The following is an 18,526-nucleotide window of genomic DNA, read 5'->3' on the forward strand; positions in this document are numbered from 1 at the left end:
CTTTACTATATTCATTGATTAGCTCTAGTAATTTTCTGGAAGAGTCTTTAGGGTTTTCTATGTAGAGGATCATGTCACTTTAACAAGTGGTGCTGGGAAAACTGGTCAACCACTTGTAAAAGAATGAAACTAGAACACTTTCTAACACCATACCAAAAATAAACTCAAAATGGATTAAAGATCTAAATGTAAGACCAGAAACTATAAAACTCCTAGAGGAGAACATAGGCAAAACACTCTCCGACATAAATCACAGCAAGATCCTCTATGATCCACCTCCCAGAATATTGGAAATAAAAGCAAAACTAAACAAATGGAACCTAATGAAACTTAAAAGCTTTTGCACTACAAAGGAAAATATAAGTAAGGTGAAAAGACAGCCCTCAGATTGGGAGAAAATAATAGCAAATGAAGAAACAGACAAAGGATTAATCTCAAAAATATACAAGCAACTCCTGCAGCTCAATTCCAGAAAAATAAATGACCCAATCAAAAAATGGGCCAAAGAACTAAACAGACATTTCTCCAAAGAAGACTTACAGATGGCTAACAAACACATGAAAAGATGCTCAACATCACTCATTATTAGAGAAATGCAAATCAAAACCACAATGAGGTACCATTACTCACCAGTCAGGATGGCTGCTATCCAAAAGTCTACAAGCAATAAATGCTGGAGAGGGTGTGGAGAAAAGGGAACCCTCTTACACTGTTGGTGGGAATGCAAACTAGTACAGCCACTATGGAGAACAGTGTGGAGATTTCTTAAAAAACTGGAAATAGAACTGCCATATGACCCAGCAATCCCACTTCTTGGCATACACACTGAGGAAACCAGATCTGAAAGAGACACGTGCACCCCAGTGTTCATCGCAGCACTGTTTATAATAGCCACGACATGGAAGCAACCTAGATGCCCATCAGCAGATGAATGGATAAGGAAGCTGTGGTACATATACACCATGGAATATTACTCAGCCATTAAAAAGAATTCATTTGAATCAGTTCTAATGAGATGGATGAAACTGGAGCCCATTATACAGAGTGAAGTAAGCCAGAAAGATAAAGAACATTACAGCATACTAACACATATATATGGAATTTAGAGAGATGGTAACAATAACCCTATATGCAAAACAGAAAAAGAGACACAGAAATACAGAACAGACTTTTGAACTCTGTGGGAGAAGTTGAGGGTGGGATGTTTCAAAAGAACAGCATGTATACTATCTATGGTGAAACAGATCACCAGCCCAGGTGGGATGCATGAGACAAGTGCTCGGGCCTGGTGCACTGGGAAGACCCAGAGGAATCGGGTGGAGAGGGAGGTGGGAGGGGGGATCGGGATGGGGAATACGTGTAAACCTATGGCTGATTCATATCAATGTATGACAAAACCCACTGAAATGTTGTGAAGTAATTAGCCTCCAACTAATAAAAAAAATAAATAAATAAAATTTAAAAAAAATACTCATAACAACAAAAAAAATAAATAAAAGGGATTGGTTAGCCAAATATGGTTCTGTTTTATTTTATTTTTTATTGGAGTACAGACGGTGTACAATATTGTGTTAGTTTCAGGTGTATAGTAAAGTGAACCAGTTATACGTATACTTATATCCCCTCTTCTTTTTAGACTCTTTTCCCATATCAATTATTATAGATTATTGAGTAGAGCTCCCTGTGCTACACAGCAGGTTCTTACCAGTTATCTATTTTATATATAGTAGTATATATGTCAGTCCCAGCCTCCCAGTTTATCCCTGGCAGGTACCCTCTTCTAATGGCCTTAAGTTACTAGCCCATTTCAGGAAAAGGTTGCCTTAATTGTACAAATTACAGTATTTCCTGAGGATACTTTCATTTCTGCTGCCTTTGAATCTTCATCACTCTTTATATTTAGACACAGTTGCTCTCCCTTCATTCCTGATCCCTCCCTGAAGACACAGTTCCCATCAGGAACCATCATCACACACCTCAGCAGATCAGCTTCGCTGGGGAACAGGGTGATGTGCTTAATAAAATTTAGCCAATAAACAGTTGCAGTACTAAAATAGCATAGCAGGTAGAGAATCCCTGTGTGGGCAGCTGGAGGCCAGTTACCTCTGCGTGTCTATTACCTATGCAAGTTTTATTAATCATTAATACTGGAGTGGGTAGCCTATCCCTTCTCCAGCATATCTTCCTGACCCAGGAATCGAATTGGGGTCTCCTGCATTGCAGATGGATTCTTTACCAACTGAGCTGTGAGGGATGCCCGAATCATTAACTTAGAAATTGCTAATCTAAATACCAGTCAAATTAGCCAACATAGACTATTGATTTTTTTAACTAAGTGGAAGACCTAGAAAGAAAAAGTATTTCCTTTGGAGGATAGCTCTGTTGTTCTATGGGCTTCTCTGGTGGCTCAGTGGTAAAGAATCTGCCTGCAATGTGGGATATGCAGCTTCAATCCCTGGGTTGGGAAGATCCCCTGAAGTAGGACATGGCAACCCACTCCAGTATTCTTGCTTGGAGAATCCCATGGACAGAGGAGCCTGGAGGGCAACAATCCATTGGGTCGCAAAGAGCCGGACACAACTGAGTGACTAACACTATTGTTCTTCCTTTTTCCTACTAATCCCTTTGGGCTCCTTTCTTCCCTTTTCATTGATTTTTCTTAATTTCAATTTTATTTTTAAACTTATCTTTCATGTGTAATTAAAATATTCCTACTATTGAATGGTAAAAAAGCTATAAAAAACACAAAGTCAAAAGATACAGATGAGTAAAATAACATTTGGATTTCCAAGTGCAGTGGTAAAGAATCTGCCAGCCAGTGCAGGAGACACAAGAGATGCAGTTTCCATCCCTGGGTTGGGAAGACCCCCTGGAGGAGGAAATGGCAACCTGCTCCAGTATTCTTGCCTGGAAAATTCCATGGACAGAGGAGTCTGGTGGGCTACTCTCCATGGGGTCACAAGAGTCAGACAGGACTGGGCTACTGAGCACACAAAATAGCATTTACTAAATTGATTTGCACAGGGATACTTAATGTTATTTGTGCTGTAATTTGTAGTAGGAAAATGTAGCAAACAACATACATATCTGTTGGTGTGGTGTTATTAGCATAGAGAGCTATGCAGCTTTTCAGACTCAATAGCTATATAAGAACAAATGCTATGCTGTGCTGTGCCCAGTCGGGTCTGAGTCTGCAACCCTTTGGACTGTGCTCTGCTAGGCTCCTCTGTCCATGGGATTCTCTAGGCAAGAATACTGGAGTGGATTGCCATTCCCTTCTCCTGGGGATCTTCCTAACTCAAGGATCAAACCCTCATCTCCTATGTCTCCTGCATTTCAGGGGAATTCTTTTGATCTCAATATACAAAAAGAAACAAAAGCTAGCTATATAGCAGTCTGTATAACATACTAATTTGTGTAATTGAAAAAGGTAAGTCCATCCACGCACACACTTACATGTACAAATATGCTTTTATTTATGTGAAGTATCTCAAGATTAAACAAGAAGCTAAGAGCATAGTGCCTCTGATATGGGTTACTTGGTGCTGGGAGACTGGGATGGGAAGATAATTTTCACTATACATTTTTTGTACCTTTGTTACTAAGCCATTTAAGTGGATTACCTATCAAAAAAGTTTAAGCAATTTGTATTCCCCTAATATTCAAACTGTTTACTCATATGGTTTCATCATTGGGGGTTATTGGTCTTTTTCATACTGACTCTGAAGAAGATTCTGTTGATTAAGAAAATTACTTTTTTTTCTATCAGATATGTTGCACTTAGTTTTACCTAGTTTGATTTTGGTTTTTTACTTCCCTTATATTTATGTCTAGATTTTTGCCTTGTAGAACCTTTTAAATTTTATGCACTCAAAAATAGCAAGTGCAGTCAATATTCATTACTCACAGACTCAGGATTTGCATGCTCATCTATTTGCTAACGTTTATTTGTAATGCCAGAGCCTGTACTGACAGTACATGAATGTCTTTAGACAGAAACACACGTGAAACAAGATTAGGTGTTGATCAGTTGACAAAAATATTGTGACCACAGGCTCATAGGAACCTAATCCTGTATTTCCCCTTAGGGGGCCAATTCAGTGTTCACTAATTCTGGGTTCACAGGAGCTTTATAGAATCTGACTTCTGTGGATAATGACAATCAATTGTATTTTCTTTTATGGTTTCTGACTTGTTTTGTGTCATACATGGAGACCCCTTTAGCTTTTGAGAATATTAAAAAAAAATAACATAGTCATCATCCAGCCCTTTAATTACTTTCTTTTCTTATATTTAAATCTTTGCTCCATTTGGAATTTTTGATGTAAGGTATAATCAGGGTTCCCTGGTAGCTCAGACGGTGAAGAATCTGCCAGCAATGTAGGAGACCCAGGTTCAGTCCCTATGTTGGGAAGAAAGGAATGGCTACCCACTCCAATATTCTTGCCTAGAGAATTCCATGGACAAAAGAGCCTGGTGGGCTGTGGTCCATGGGATCGCAAAAAGTCAGACACGACTGAACAACTAATGCTCACTTTTTTTCATGAGAAGGTAGCTTATATATTCTGTTGTCTCCAAACCTTTTGATCCCAATTGATTTAAGATCCTGGTACTTTGCTTATATTATGAGCGATAAGAGTTCCAAACCCACTGCATCTTCTGAAACCAGTTTTTGTTTTTTTTTTAAGTTAACACTATAGAGATATTTTTAGAGATTCTCCACTTCTACATGACATGTACCCCTTCTCCAAATTCTACCCTGCTCGAACCATCTTTAACAAGCCAAAGCCCTGGGCACATTTCTCTTACCAGCATTTTGACTGAATGTCAGATTAGACAGAACTTGTGACTCCATACTTATAATTCATATAGGTCCTCTGTACATGCAGTTGCTAGAGAGCAGATTTAGGTGGGAATGCTTCCAGTGAAATCATACCTTGTCTTAAAACTTAATCTGAGCTCTCCTGGGCTGTGGTTACCACTTCTGGATTCCAGAACATACTGAGCCAAAGACCTCCCAGGAAATTAGGGATTATGAAGATATGATCTAATTTAAGTTATGTCCCTATAATAAAACACCTACAGAATAGTTAAGGGAAAGGATTCATGAGATTCATGAGGTGATAGGGCTTCTTGTGAGTGTATGTTAGTCACTCAGTCATGTCCAACTCTCTGCGACCCTATGGACTGTAGCCCTCCAGGCTCCTCTGACCATGGGATTTCCCAGGCAAGGATACTGGAGTGGGTAGCCATTCCCTTCTCTGGGGATCTTCCTGACCCAGGGATCAAACAGATTCTTAACTGTCTGAGCCACCAAGGATCTCAGATAGAACCTCTACTATATACACAATCCTGGCTCTTCTGTAGAAGGCACGAGAGCCCCTCAAGGTGAGCTACCAAAACACTGTACTTACAAATGTGAGTGAATCTACATTTATTAAAAGGGTCAGTTTCACAAGCAGCCATTTCAGTCCTGGCAGATTCAGCGAAGGTCAGGTTGATTTTGTGAAAGGATGTGCACAAAGGCTCTGAGAAGACCGCCTCTGTCTAAGTGTAGATTTGGGGGACTTTTCTACTTTCTTGTGCGACCTCATGAATTTCTGCTATAAAGTGAACATTCTAGGTGCTGACATGCCAAGGACACGGTTTCAGACTTCTGGTTAGAACAGGATGAAAAATGAATCTGAAAAGGAAAGGCACGATGGAGTATATGCACATCAGACTGCGTGGCCCTGCCCAGGTTACCTATGTCGGCGATGAGGCTGCCTGGCTTCTGCTCCTGGAGGAACTGACGGACTCGGGGCCAGGCCTTGCTCTGCAGGTCGCTGAAGTAGGGTGCGGTGCTCTCGTACACATCATGCACGTGCTGCTTCTCCAGCTGGGCGGCCGCATGGTCCATCCTGGGGAGAGCGGGGCCATGCCAAGGGATGCGGTTCAGAGCAGGCACGGGAAACGGCTGATGGAGATGCAGGTTTCCTAAGATGGGAACTTATGACTGCCAAGGCTGTGCTGTTTTTATCCTTTCTTTCTTTTTCTCTCTTTTTAAAAAAATTATTTACTTTTTAATTGAAGGATAACTGCTTGACAGAATTGTGTTGGTTTCTGCCAAACATCAACATGAATCAATCAGAGGTATACATATGTCCCCTCCCTCTCTTACAAACTGCAAAGAACACAGCCTTCACCGGAACCTCACCAGCATTGTCGAAAGACTAACAGACGTGTCGCTGTTAGCTGCACATCTTCAGAAAACAGTCGTTTGTGAATGAGCTAACTGTAATGTGTTTCTGTGTAAGATGAGTCCTTAATTTTGGAAACATATACAAAGGCCTTAGCAGTGGTTCACTTTGGATAAACCTCTCTTCTCTTTGATGCTAAAGAGATTAAAATTTTATAACATGCATTTTACAACTCCAGTCCAATCACAAAGCCCGATTGATTCTACCTTTTGAATGTCTTTGGATTCTAACCATTTTCTTTACATCCTACTGATTCTGTTTTAGAAAAGACCTCATTTCTTGTTTCAGTTACTTCAACCACCTGTAAATGGGGTGGTTTTTTTTTTTTTTGTCCCTTCAGTCTCTTTCCTTCCGTTATGCCACAACTGTTTTTCTAAAAACTATACATAAAACTGTGCTGCTCCCTACTTAGACTTCTTCAAAGGCATTTTATGGCTTGTCTGCTCAAGGCTGGATGTCTCAGGAGGGTATCCATGGCTCTTTCTGATCTGGCCTTCACTTACCTCTTGCAGTGATTTCTCACTTTCCTCCCCCAGCATCGGGGCACGTGTCATACTTAGTGACCCGAGGTTTCTCAGACTTAATGCATCCACCCTCATCCAGGGGCTGGTACAGACTCTGTGCCTTACCTGGCTGACTTCTATTCATTCTTGGCCCAAGCATCACCTCTTCCAGAAGGACTTCTCTGACCTCCCATGCAGGATAAGGGAGGTCAGAGAGCAATGGGGAGGACTTCCCTGATGGCGCAGTGGATAAGACTCCACCTGCCAGTGCGGGGGACACAGGTTTGGTCCCTGGTCCGGGAAGATCCCACATGCCGTGGAGCAGCTAAGCCCATGTGCCCGTACAACTACTGAAGCCCACACACCCTAGAGCCCAAACTCTGCAACCATGAGAAGCCCTTGCACCGCAGCTAGAAAGTAGCCCCCATTCACCAAAACTAGTGAAAGCCCACAGGCAGCAATGAAGACCCAGCGCAGCCAAAAACTTAACAGAAAAAAATTTTTTAATAAAAAGGAGTGGGGAAAGTAGAAGAGCAGGTCTTCGAGGCTTCTGTTCGTTTAGGGTTTGGTCTTTTAATTATTCTCCTGTGGCATGTGAGCGAGGATATCCCAGGGCAGCAGCCAGGGCTCAGACCATGGCTTTGTACCAATCAGTATTAAAGTGTTTTTATCACTGAAGAACCCACTTGGCCCCACTGCTGCTTACCAGCTTGCTCAGTCCCGCCCCTTCTCCTCTTGCGTCCCGTGCATCCTCTGTGGTTACTGAGGGCTGTAAGTCTATTAGTTGTTTTTTCTGTAGCCCTGACTAGAAGAGCCTAGGTAACAGGGGCTTATCTTATTTAATGCGGAGTCCCCAGTGGTTGGCACACAGCAGACCTTCAATAAATGAACAAAGAAAGAACCAGAGTGGACTCTGAGTACAGAGGGTAAGAGAATAATCTGGGGAGTGTGGGAAGAGGGGACCCTGCACCCACAAGCTTGCAGATGGCAATGTGGTAACAGAAGGTGCTGTCCTTGGACAGCCTCTGTATTCCCTCACCCCCCACCTCCTGGTCTTTGTCACTCTGGGGAGTAGAAGGCACTTGGGTCAGATGGCATCTGAGGAGTCACCCCACTGTAAAGTGCCTACCTTCCACCTTATATTTAAGAAATATCTTGATGAGAGATACTTAAAGACCATGTAAATATTCTGTTTCAGTAATCTCGCCATTTTTTAAATTTTAACTTTTTTGGCCACCGTACGTGACATGTAGGATCTTAATTCCCCGACCAGGGATCGAACCCACTCCCCCTGAAGCATGAACTTGGAGTCTTCACCATTGGACCACCAGGGAAGTCTCTACTCACCGCCTTCAGCGTCCAATCCATTGACGACTTTTTCTAACTCAAGTATAGTTGATTTACAATATTAGTTTCAAGTTTATAACATAGTGATTCAGTATTTTTATTGATTATACTTTTAAAGTTATTACAAAATAATGACCATTTCCCTGTGCTATACAGTGTAAGCTTGTCGCTTATCTGTCTTATACACAGTAGTTTGTATCTCTTAATTCCATAACACTACCTTGCCCCTCCCCTTTTCCTCCTGTCAACCACTTTGTTCTTTAGTCACTTCAGTCCTGTCCGACTCTTGTGACCCCACGCACTGCAGCCCACCAGGCCCCCCGTCCATCGGATTCTCCAGGCAAGAATACTGGAGTGGGTTAACCACTAGTTTGTTCTTTATATGTGTGAGTCTGTTTTTGTGTGTGTGTGTTTTGTTATGTACATTTGTTTGTTTAATTTTTTAGATCCCACATGTAAGTGAAATCGTACGGTATTTTTCTTTGTCTGACTTATTTCACTAAGCATAATACTCTCAATGAGTATTATAAGCATAATATCCACGTTGTTGCAAACGGCAGACTTTCACTCTATTTTGTGAATGATGATATGATGACATTCTCAAATGATGAGAATGATGATATACTCATTCCATCATTCCTTCCACTGCAAGGAAGAGCTTTTCAGGATTTACTCTTAAAACAATTTAGCAGTAGGTTATCCTTAATTGGGCTTCCCTGATGGCTCAGTTGGTAAAGAATCCACCTGCAGTGCAGGAGACCTTGGTTCAATTCCCGGGTTGGGAAGATCCCCACTCCAGTATTCTTGGGCTTTCCTGATGACTCAGCTGGTAAAGAATCCGCTTGCATTTCGGGAGACCTGGGTTCAATCCCTGGTTTGGGAAGATTCCCTGCAGAAGGGAACGGCTACCCACTCCAGTGTTCTGGCTTGGAGAATTCCATGGACTGCATAGTCCATGGGGTCACATAGAGTCAGACACAACTTGGCAACTTTTACTTTTCACTTTATCCTTAACTATTATGGGCCTGCCCACAGTCCCTGCAAAAAAAATCTGGCAACTCTTAACAGAGTACAAATCTCATTTGTGATGTCTGACAAAACTTCCACCCAAACTGAAGCAGCTTATATTACACCCTCAACTAGAATACAAAGTAAACATATGGCTGCCTATAACTGCCTACACATGAGGAAAAACACAAACACTGAAGGCTTTTCTCTGTAATCAAAATCTCAGTAGACTTAGGTCTGTTTAAAATTGTCCCCCCCTTAAGGAATCAATTAGGCAGAACAGTCTTGAGAACTGTAGAACAAATACATTTTACTTCATTGCACTTGCCAGTGTTAAGGGCTTCCTAAGTGGCTCAGTGGTAAAGAATTAGCCTGCAAATGTAGGAGACCCAGGTTCAATCCCTGGGTCAGGAAGATTCCCCTGGAGAAGGAAATGGCAACCCACTCCAGTATTCTTGCCTGGAGAATTCCATGGACAGAGGAACGTGGTGGGCTACAGTCCAGGAAGTCACAAAGAGTCAGGCATGACTTAGCAACTGAGCACACACACACCAATCAAGTGACAATAATCATGAGCTTGATTCCCTTCAATCTGCTTCTATCTGCAAGCTCAGAATCTGTAGTATTTGAAAAGCACCACATGAAGACCTTTCTCTAATTCTTCCCCAACGTTGCCCAGCTTCTACCATAAACAAGCAACTTCAAAGAGCTGTTTGAAAGCATGTGAACAATATAAATCCGTTTTGTTGTATTTTACACTTAATATTATATTCTGCAGAATATGTAGCTAACTGTGAAATTGATTTGCAGAGCTGGGGCCATCCAGTTTGACATGCTTGACACTCTGTGGATTTATATTTCCTGCTCTGTGTGTATGTACATGCTAAGCTGCTGCAGTCATGTCCGACTCTGTGACCCTCTGGCCTGGAGCCCACCAGGCTCCTCTGTCCATAGGATTCTCCAGGCAAGAATACCGGAGGGGTTGCCAAATCCTTCTCCAGGGATCTTCCCAACCCAGGGGTGGAACCTGCTTCTCTTAAGTCTCACCTGCATTGGCAGGTGGGTTCTTTACCATTAATGCAACGTGGGCAGCCCTTCCTGCACTGTACACATACGCAGATTCCTTGTGAATTTGGTCCTGTGACTAAGCTAGTAAGACCAGTACTGCAGCACTTAGCGCAGGGTTCCAGCAGAAGCTAGGGATGTAGGGTTTGCTTTAGCCAGGTTCCTAGTCTGTGTGCTGACAAGTTTGGAAGGGAGAGTAAGTCACAGAAAGTGATGCCCTGTGCATCTGAGAACTAGTTTGGATTTTAAGTGCAGTGGAAAGTGGTTCCCTGGAGAGCAGAAAAGGGGAGAGAAAGTGCTAGGAAGCTACCAGGAGGGGTCAGTGGCTTGGTGTGTTTCCCGTGGAGAGAGGACCAAACAGACACATCAGCGCTTCTTGCTTCTAGCCACAAGGTGGTCAGTAATAGATCACAGATGTTTGGTTTTCCTGTTTGGGGCGTGTAACCAGGGTAACATTTCTCCACCCAGCTTGAGTCAGGCAAAGCCACGGGATGTGCTTTGACCATTACATGTGATCAGAAAAGATCTGGGCAGAAGAAAACTTCAGGGCAAAAGTTTTACCAGCCAGAGTGTGTGTCTTCGATCCTGGAAGCACCAGCCCAGGTCTTTTGATGGGTGGGCAGTGTGCATGTTTTTAGCCAGAAATAGGGCAATACACAGCTCATCATAAGAGATGTGGATTATCTACCTAGATAATGGAAAAGTAAAATCTATCAGCCATGTTCTGTTAGAAGATCACTTGTTACTATGTGAGTTTGTCCTGTTTTTTCCTTCATAAACATTAACACTTTTCTCATTACTGTAGATAGAACTAAACTGGGAGAAAACGGAATATAATTCTGTCTCCCACTTCTTAAAATTAATGCTGTGAGCCAAGGAAGGAAAGGAGGGAGGCAGGGAGAAAGGATGCTAATATCTGTGAACCTGAGAGCACAAAGGCATCAAGGTGTGGCTGAGAGCACTTTCTGTCAACACGTGTGTGTGTGTACTGAACAGTAACATGTTTGAAAAGCAAGAGGATCTGTCAATGGTAATAGTGAAAAAACATTTGGAGATCCAAGATTCTAGGGAGTATGTAACCTGTCCCCAAGCCTGAGCCTGTGCATTTATGACCATTATTTACAGGCCTAGACATTTTAGAAATGAAATACTTTTAAAAACCTGTGCTTATCTGCTCTTCCTTTGAGGAACTGTACTTCCCTTTGGACTCCAAGTGATGTTGGAGCCTGCCAGTAATGTAGGACAGGGGTGGACACATGACCTCATTTAAGAAAATCATTCCCTCTCCCCTGGGAAACTGACAAGAGATAGTTGAAGCCAAATCACTAGAGGAAATATCCTCCAGTTTCTCCTAAGTCTTACCTTTCCTGAGGTTTGTTTTGTTTTTCGTTTTTCCTATTCTATTAGCTACTTGGTATACTCCCAACAGATCCCCTCTTGCTTGAGGAAGAGTTTGTTTTGCAGGCGAAGGACTTTAGTTATTTCAGACTTGAATGCATCTTCATGATCACAGCATGGACCTTAGAGGGTTCCGCGGTGGAAGAGAGGTGCTGCGCCATCCAGAGTCCCAGCAGGACTTGGCTCCCACAGATGGAAGGACTCTGGCTGGAGTCCTGGCAACAGACCCCTGGGATCCTGTGTCCTGTTGGAAGCAGTGCCAGCCTAAGAGCAGAGCAGATTGTTGTACTGCCTCCGTCTTTGCTACTGCTACATCTTTTTTTTAATGGCCACAGCCTAGTATCTGAGCTGTTATTACAGCTTCCTAGTCGGTCTCTTTGTCCCCCTTGTCTCCCTCCCACTCCCCGGACTTGTCACCTCTAATACATCCATAATGCGGGGAGGTTGCAGTACTCTTTTTTCAGTTAACATTCACTTGCTGGAGACATATCCTACAGTAAAAGGCAACTGAAAAGACCACACAGCATGATGCTGTTCTTGGCTTGATGGATGTAGCTTGTAATCTCCCTCCAAGAACTCAAGAAAAGCAGTTTAGAATCTCTATTTTCATGCTGGTACTGGATAATTTTCCTCTAATATCCATTTGATCATCTCCTCTCCCTGCTGAAAATCCTTCAGGAGACCTCTCTGGGACAAAGCTTGCACTCTTCCATCCAGCATTCAGAAGCTTCCAGGACTTGGTCTCAGTCTGGCTTTCCAGCCATATCCTCTTACTGTGACAACTCAAATTCTCAGCTCCACCCAAAGAACTCTACTCACGTTTCCCTGAGTGGGCCTTGTTTATAGCTCCTCATTCAGGTCTTTGCTAAAGTCAGCAGGCTCTTCTTTCTTTTCTGTAGTGCTTCCCTTCTGAAATCTTACCTGCCCTTCAAAGTCTAGCTCAGCCTCCCTCTTCTCTGTAAAGACTTTATGATAGCTATCAATAAAAATCATTTCCCCTAGTATTTCTATATATTGCATATTTATTATTGCTGCCACTCTTTGAGCATTTCTCCTGATTCTATCTTGAATTTTCAACTCTGTGTATGTTCCCAGATCAATTAGAAGCTCCTGGAGGGCAGAACTGAAATTGGACTTCTCTTTTATATGTATCATAATGCTTTCACTCTGTAGTTAACTGTAGAACCAATGGATCAGGGAGCTCCATTTACTTAGCTCCCTATGCAAGACAACAGTGCTTTACTCCAGATAAACTGGTCCTCAAATATTTGGTCATAAATCATGAATCCCCTGATAAGAGTCAAGAGGCTCTCAGAGGCTCCCAAGGCTAAAACTGAGCCTTCCCAGTCATGTTTTGTGTTTCATAATTTCCTTCCCTTGCAGAGGCCTGTTCAGAGATATACCCTAGACACAAAACAGTCCCAGTTTTATAACTGAAAACAAATATAAATACTGTAAATTATTCTCTTATTATAAATGCCACAGAAGACACATATTTTAAAAAGAGCATAGAGCTGCTTTAAATTTCAAAGATATATTCAAACTGTAATTCTAAAGTTTACATACTAAATGGTCAAGTCAAGTTAAAGACTTTACTTACATTATAAAAAGACTTTAGCATCATATAACTAAGTTTATTTAATCTTTTACAAAAACATTTAATGCATGATACTTATACCTACATATTATTTTCAAATACAAATTATACTGCAACCTTTTGTATGATAAAAAAAACTATCATTTCACAATATGCTGACATCCTAGAAACACATTTTGTTCTCTAATAAAACATTGAATACATTCTTGTTATTTTAAAACTAGTTTCAAATTCTTTTTTCCACCTAGTGCAGAAATAAACTCCAGCTTACTTTATATCACAATGTCGTAACTTTTAAATGATAGGAATTGGGCCTAATTAGGTTTACTGAATAAGCTCATGTTATGTGAATTGCTATAATAACTGAAAGCTACTAACCTGAGTCATCTTGTGATTACAGAAAATTACTTCTTGTCTTTTTGATTCATGGCAGTTTCCACCCTCAGAGAGTGACAGTTGTTGCTCATAATTTTCTCGGTGTGTAATGTAAACGCAGTTTAGTGGGAGGAGAATCAAACAGCGAGGTCCTTTCCCACGGTGAGCCGCTCCGTGTGAGTCTTCGCAGGGAACACAGGTTCTATTAGGAAGAGAACAAGTACTAAAGTTCATTTTACATAATACAACTATTGAACCAGCTACAGCCCACGCTGACCTCGTGACATATGCCTGAATTACCCAGAGGAGACAGGATTAGAACGAACTGTTAATTTATGGAATGTGCCAGAACTATAAGAGCAGTTTCTGAATCAATCCCTCAGCTTTCTGTAAAACACCCAAATACTTTCTTCCCAAATTAAACAGGATGATTTCATCTTGTTCCTCAAAAAATTACAAGTACTGAGAGTCAACTTCGAATCCAGTGGTTTAAGTACTGTAACTTTTTAAGACATATGACTAAATGTTATTAAGTCATTCCAGTACAATTTAACTGTTCAGTATTTGTTCTTATTATCAGCTATTTCCATGTCACTTTGACAAGTAACCCTAGTTATTCTTCACTGTTCACATTTATTTTTTTTCTTTTTACATAATAGAACAGATTTGTCTTGAAATTCATCAAAAGACTCTGAGTTACATTAAAAAGAGGACATATGCAGAAAAACACTCCCTAATGGGGAGGTCTTGGGGTGTAAAGTGAGGTCTGGAGAGAGGCCCGGTGCAGTAGGAAAAGCCTGTCGTGTAACATCTGGGGGCCTGATGCATCTGTAAATGAGGCAAATGGACTTTCATCTTGATCACATTCTCAGTCACTTTCCTCGGTCTTCACGTCCTTTGCATATGCACCTCAGTACCACAAACTGTGCCCCTTTATTACACATAGTGATTCTCAGGATGGTGGGGTGGGATGTACGTGGCTTCCCTGAACTGGCTGGGGCTCTCCACCCACCCGTCTGGATCCCCGTTTAAGAAGCACTGATCTGCGGGTGCTTTGCAAAGCTTCTTGCTGGTCTTCAGAGTATGCACATAACCCATCGTCTCTCAGTCACATGCAGGCGAACGATCTGTACCTCAGAGAGCCACGAAGGTGGGCATTTTAGGAAGAACACTTAGAAAGAGTCTTGAAAGCGTTACTAGTCAAAAGACTTCATCTTTCCTTTGGCAATTTCAAGCCTGCCTTAATCATAAAGGAGAGGATGTTTTGTGTTATGTGTGTGTGTCTGTCACATATTCTTTATTTAATTAATTTATTTTTAATTAGAGGATAACTGCTTTAAATTCTGTGTTAGTTTCCGCTGTACATCCACATGAATCCACCGTATGTATACATACATATGTCCCATTCTTCTTGAATCTCCCTCCCACCCCATCCCACCCCTCTCAATTGTCACAGAGGAGCAGGCTTGAGCTCCCTGCATCATACAGCGGATTCCCACTGGCTATCTGTTTTACATGTGGTAATGTATATGCCTCTATGCTATTCTATCAGTTTGTCCCACCCTTTTCTTCCCCCACTGTATCCACATCTGTTCTCTATGTCTGCATCTCCACTGCTGCTCTGCACATAGGTTCATTGGTACCACCTTTCTAGATTCCATATATATGCGTTAACATATGATATTTGTTTCTCTCTTTCTGACTTACTTCACTTTGTATAATAGGCTCTAGGTTCGTCCACCTCATTAGCACTGACTCAAACACATTCCTTTTTATGGCTGAGTAACATTCCATCGTATATATGTACCACACTTTACGTATTCCATTCATCTGTCAGTGGACATCTAGGTTGCTCCCATGTCCTAGCGACTGTAAATAGTGCTGTAATGAACATTGGTGTACATGTGTCTTTTTCAATTACGATTTTCTCAGGGTATATGCCTAGTAGTGAGATTGTTGGGTCATATGGCAGTTTTATTCCTAGTTTTTTAAGGAATAGGAGGTGATGGTGTCTGAAACTCCATGCTAGTGGCAAAGCCTAAAGCTTGTCACCTCAGGTTCACCCTTCCTGCCCTGACCTAGGGGCTGCTCTGCCCCCAGCCAGCCTGACTGTCTAAGCACCTTGCCTTCAGGCATTAGTGTCCAAATGCATTCACCCTCTCAGATAGGCAATGAGGACAGGGTGTTCTGAGTCTTAGTCAGAAAGTGTAGCAAATGAAAAGAATTTCAGCAGGCATGTGTGAGCTACTGGGGTGAAAAAGAAAACAGGGGTGGGGAACTTCTCTATTCACCCAAATCATATTCCTCAAACACATATAAAGATAATTGACTTTCCATAAGTTTACTAGATTATGATCCAAACTTGCCTCTGTTAAAAATGAATCATTTTATCTTTTCCAAGAAGTTTCTGGGCAAAGACAAAATAGGGTAGTATGTTTCTTTTAATAAGTTGAATTGGATCAGACCTTTCATTTTATCAGCCACACATCTTTGGAGTATCTAGTATTAAAAATGCATTTCTTCTCCTTTTCTCCTTGAATAAATAGGAAACCATCTTCGAGAACAAAGGTGACTCAAATCTTACAAAATTTTGAGGTTAACCATGTGTGTGTATTTTCCTGGGAAGAGACTCAGCACCTCAAACTATGTCTCAGGGGAAAAATTAGTTTTTGGAAAAAAAGTAATTTCTGTATTAAATTAAAAAGATACATTCATTCATTCAACAAATACTAATTGAACTTCTATTATATATAAGGTGCTAGGGATAAAGATTTTTTAAGTCTCCCAATTTAGAAATCCAAAGTTTAATATAGGAAGCATACAAAGAAATAGAAAATTAAAACATGGTACTACTTTCACTTTCAGTATGGATACATCCTGAGAGCTTTTGAGCTTCTGAATCCCTAAACTAATTACGCCTTGCCTGTGCTATCGATCGACAGGTCAATCAGTTGATTGATAAATTAATAGATAAAACAGACCTATTACAGATTACTACATCATGGATCTTTGGGCCATCATCAAGTATTTAAAACCACAGATGCCCAGAGCCCACACCTGGTGTGAGGAATGTTATGACCCAGGTGCGCACAGGTTCTATAGGAACTGTAGGTGAGGCAGCTCATCCAGCCTGTACAGGGGAGGGGCGGTGAAGACTCCCTTGAGAGGCTGACAGCTCAGAAGATGGTAGGGGTGAGTCAGAAAAAATGGGAATGGGCGATTCTAGCTATCAGAAACATCGTATATGAAAAAGAAATGAGACTCTTCGATGAACTTCAAGTAACTTAACAATAATTGTGAGACATGCACACACACAATGTGTGTTAATTGTTTACTGTTATTGAGGCCCTGTTATAAGCATTTAACACATATTAACTCATTGAATCGACACAGTAGCTAAATGAACCAGGAATCACCATGTCCCCATTTTACAGATAAGGAAGCAGAGGCACAGAGAACACAGGTGACTTTCCAAGGTTACATAGCGAGTAAGTGGCAGAGCCGGGATTTCAGGGCAGAAAGTTAGATTCCTGACTTCACACTTAACTGTACAGTCAGTGGGGAGGCAGGAAGGGAGAATGGGTGATACTGTAAGAACCTGGAAGAGTCAGACCACACAGGACCTGGTTTAACTTTCTAAGGAGTTTAGATCTTTATCCCGAACAACAATTGTGAACAACAGTTATGTCAGTGAGAGAAAAGACAAATTTGGATTTGGTTTCCAGAAATCCACAGCAAGCGTGTAGACTAGTATTTCCTGGACAGGTTCACAGAGAAAGAACCTAGTAAAATCCTTTAGACAGAGGATGGTATTAAGGATGCTTAGGAGGGGGTGGGATACGGAGATATTAAGGAGAGAGCATCACATTAGTAGGACTTGCTAACTGATGAACCGCCTAGTCAAGGCTATGGTTTTTCCAGTAGTCATATATGGATGTGAGAGTTGGACCATAAAGAAGGCTGAGCATAGAAGAATTGATGCTTCCAAACTGTGGTGCTGAAGAAGACTCTTGGGAGTCCCTTGGACCGCAAGGAGATCAAACCAGTCAATCCGGAAGGAAACCAACTCTGAATATTCATTGGAAGGACTGATGCTGAAGCTGAAACTCTAATACTTTGGCCACCTGATGTGAAGAGCTGACTCATTGGAAAAGATGCTGGGAAAGATTGAAGGCAGGAGAGAAGGGAACAACAGAGGATGAGATGGGTGGATGGCATCATCGACTCAATGGATACGAGTTTGAGAAAACTCCAGTAGATGGTGAAGGACAGGGAAGCCTGGTGTGCTGCAGTCCGTGGGGTTGCAAAGAGTCAGACACGACTGAGTGACTGAACAACAACAAGAAAAACTGATGAAGAGTTAAGGCAAAGAACACATTGAAGAGGAAGCAGTGATACTGATAAGGCTGACTCTGTAAGAGGTACCACTGGCATCCTCAAACAGAGGGAAGGAGAGTAAGAACGAAAGACAAACAAAAGGAAACTTGAGTAATGACCATATAATATAAACTCTGAAAAACTCTTCCCTTGGAATACCTGTGAATACGTCCAGAGAAGTTTACTTAAGATACTTGCATCTGCAGGAAAAAGGCTGTAAGAAGGACTAGGTGTTGGTAATGGAAATGCCATAGTGATTGGTAACACATTATATTTCGCATTATTGCCTCAGCTGTTTGTATATATCCCTTATGTCTGTAATTGATGGCAGCATTGTCCAGATAGGGACAGTGGAGCTCATGATCGCTGATGTCTTGTTGGGTATTGCAGCTTACACAGCACTCAGTCAATGTCTACGGTAAAGATACATGAAGAAAGGCAGGGAAGAATAAAAAAGAGGGTCCTTTAGATGGTGCTGTAGTTCACCATCAGAGGGAGTACATCTGAGCAAGGGTTCTGGTTTGGACATAACTGTTTCTGTTTATCTGAAGGACAACCAAGTAAGACGGACATGAAGCTCAGAGCAGGCTGTTCTAGAAATCATTTAAAAATCATTA

General features: G+C 41.6%; 1 protein-coding gene across 7 annotated transcripts in view; it reads right to left on the reverse strand.

Annotated features, from left to right (window-relative positions):
• Positions 1-18,526, reverse strand: part of TRMT9B (tRNA methyltransferase 9B (putative)) — a 67,221-nt gene that overhangs the window by 12,621 nt on the left and 36,074 nt on the right. For 4 of the 7 annotated variants that reach the window (XM_043893828.1, XM_043893827.1, XM_043893825.1 and 1 more), the window contains exons 2-3: positions 13,536-13,734; positions 5,746-5,900 (exon numbers count right to left, since the gene is read on the reverse strand). In XM_043893828.1, the coding sequence (XP_043749763.1) occupies positions 5,746-5,899 (154 nt within the window). In that variant the 5' untranslated portion in view covers position 5,900; positions 13,536-13,734. Of the gene's footprint in view, positions 1-5,745; positions 5,901-11,524; positions 11,825-13,535; positions 13,735-18,526 lie in introns of all 7 variants that reach the window. The other 3 variants (XM_043893830.1, XM_043893829.1, XM_043893831.1) reach the window with 3 other exon arrangements.

The sequence above is a fragment of the Cervus elaphus genome, chromosome 32, assembly GCF_910594005.1.
Source record: "Cervus elaphus chromosome 32, mCerEla1.1, whole genome shotgun sequence".
Classification (NCBI taxonomy): Eukaryota; Metazoa; Chordata; class Mammalia; order Artiodactyla; family Cervidae; genus Cervus; species Cervus elaphus.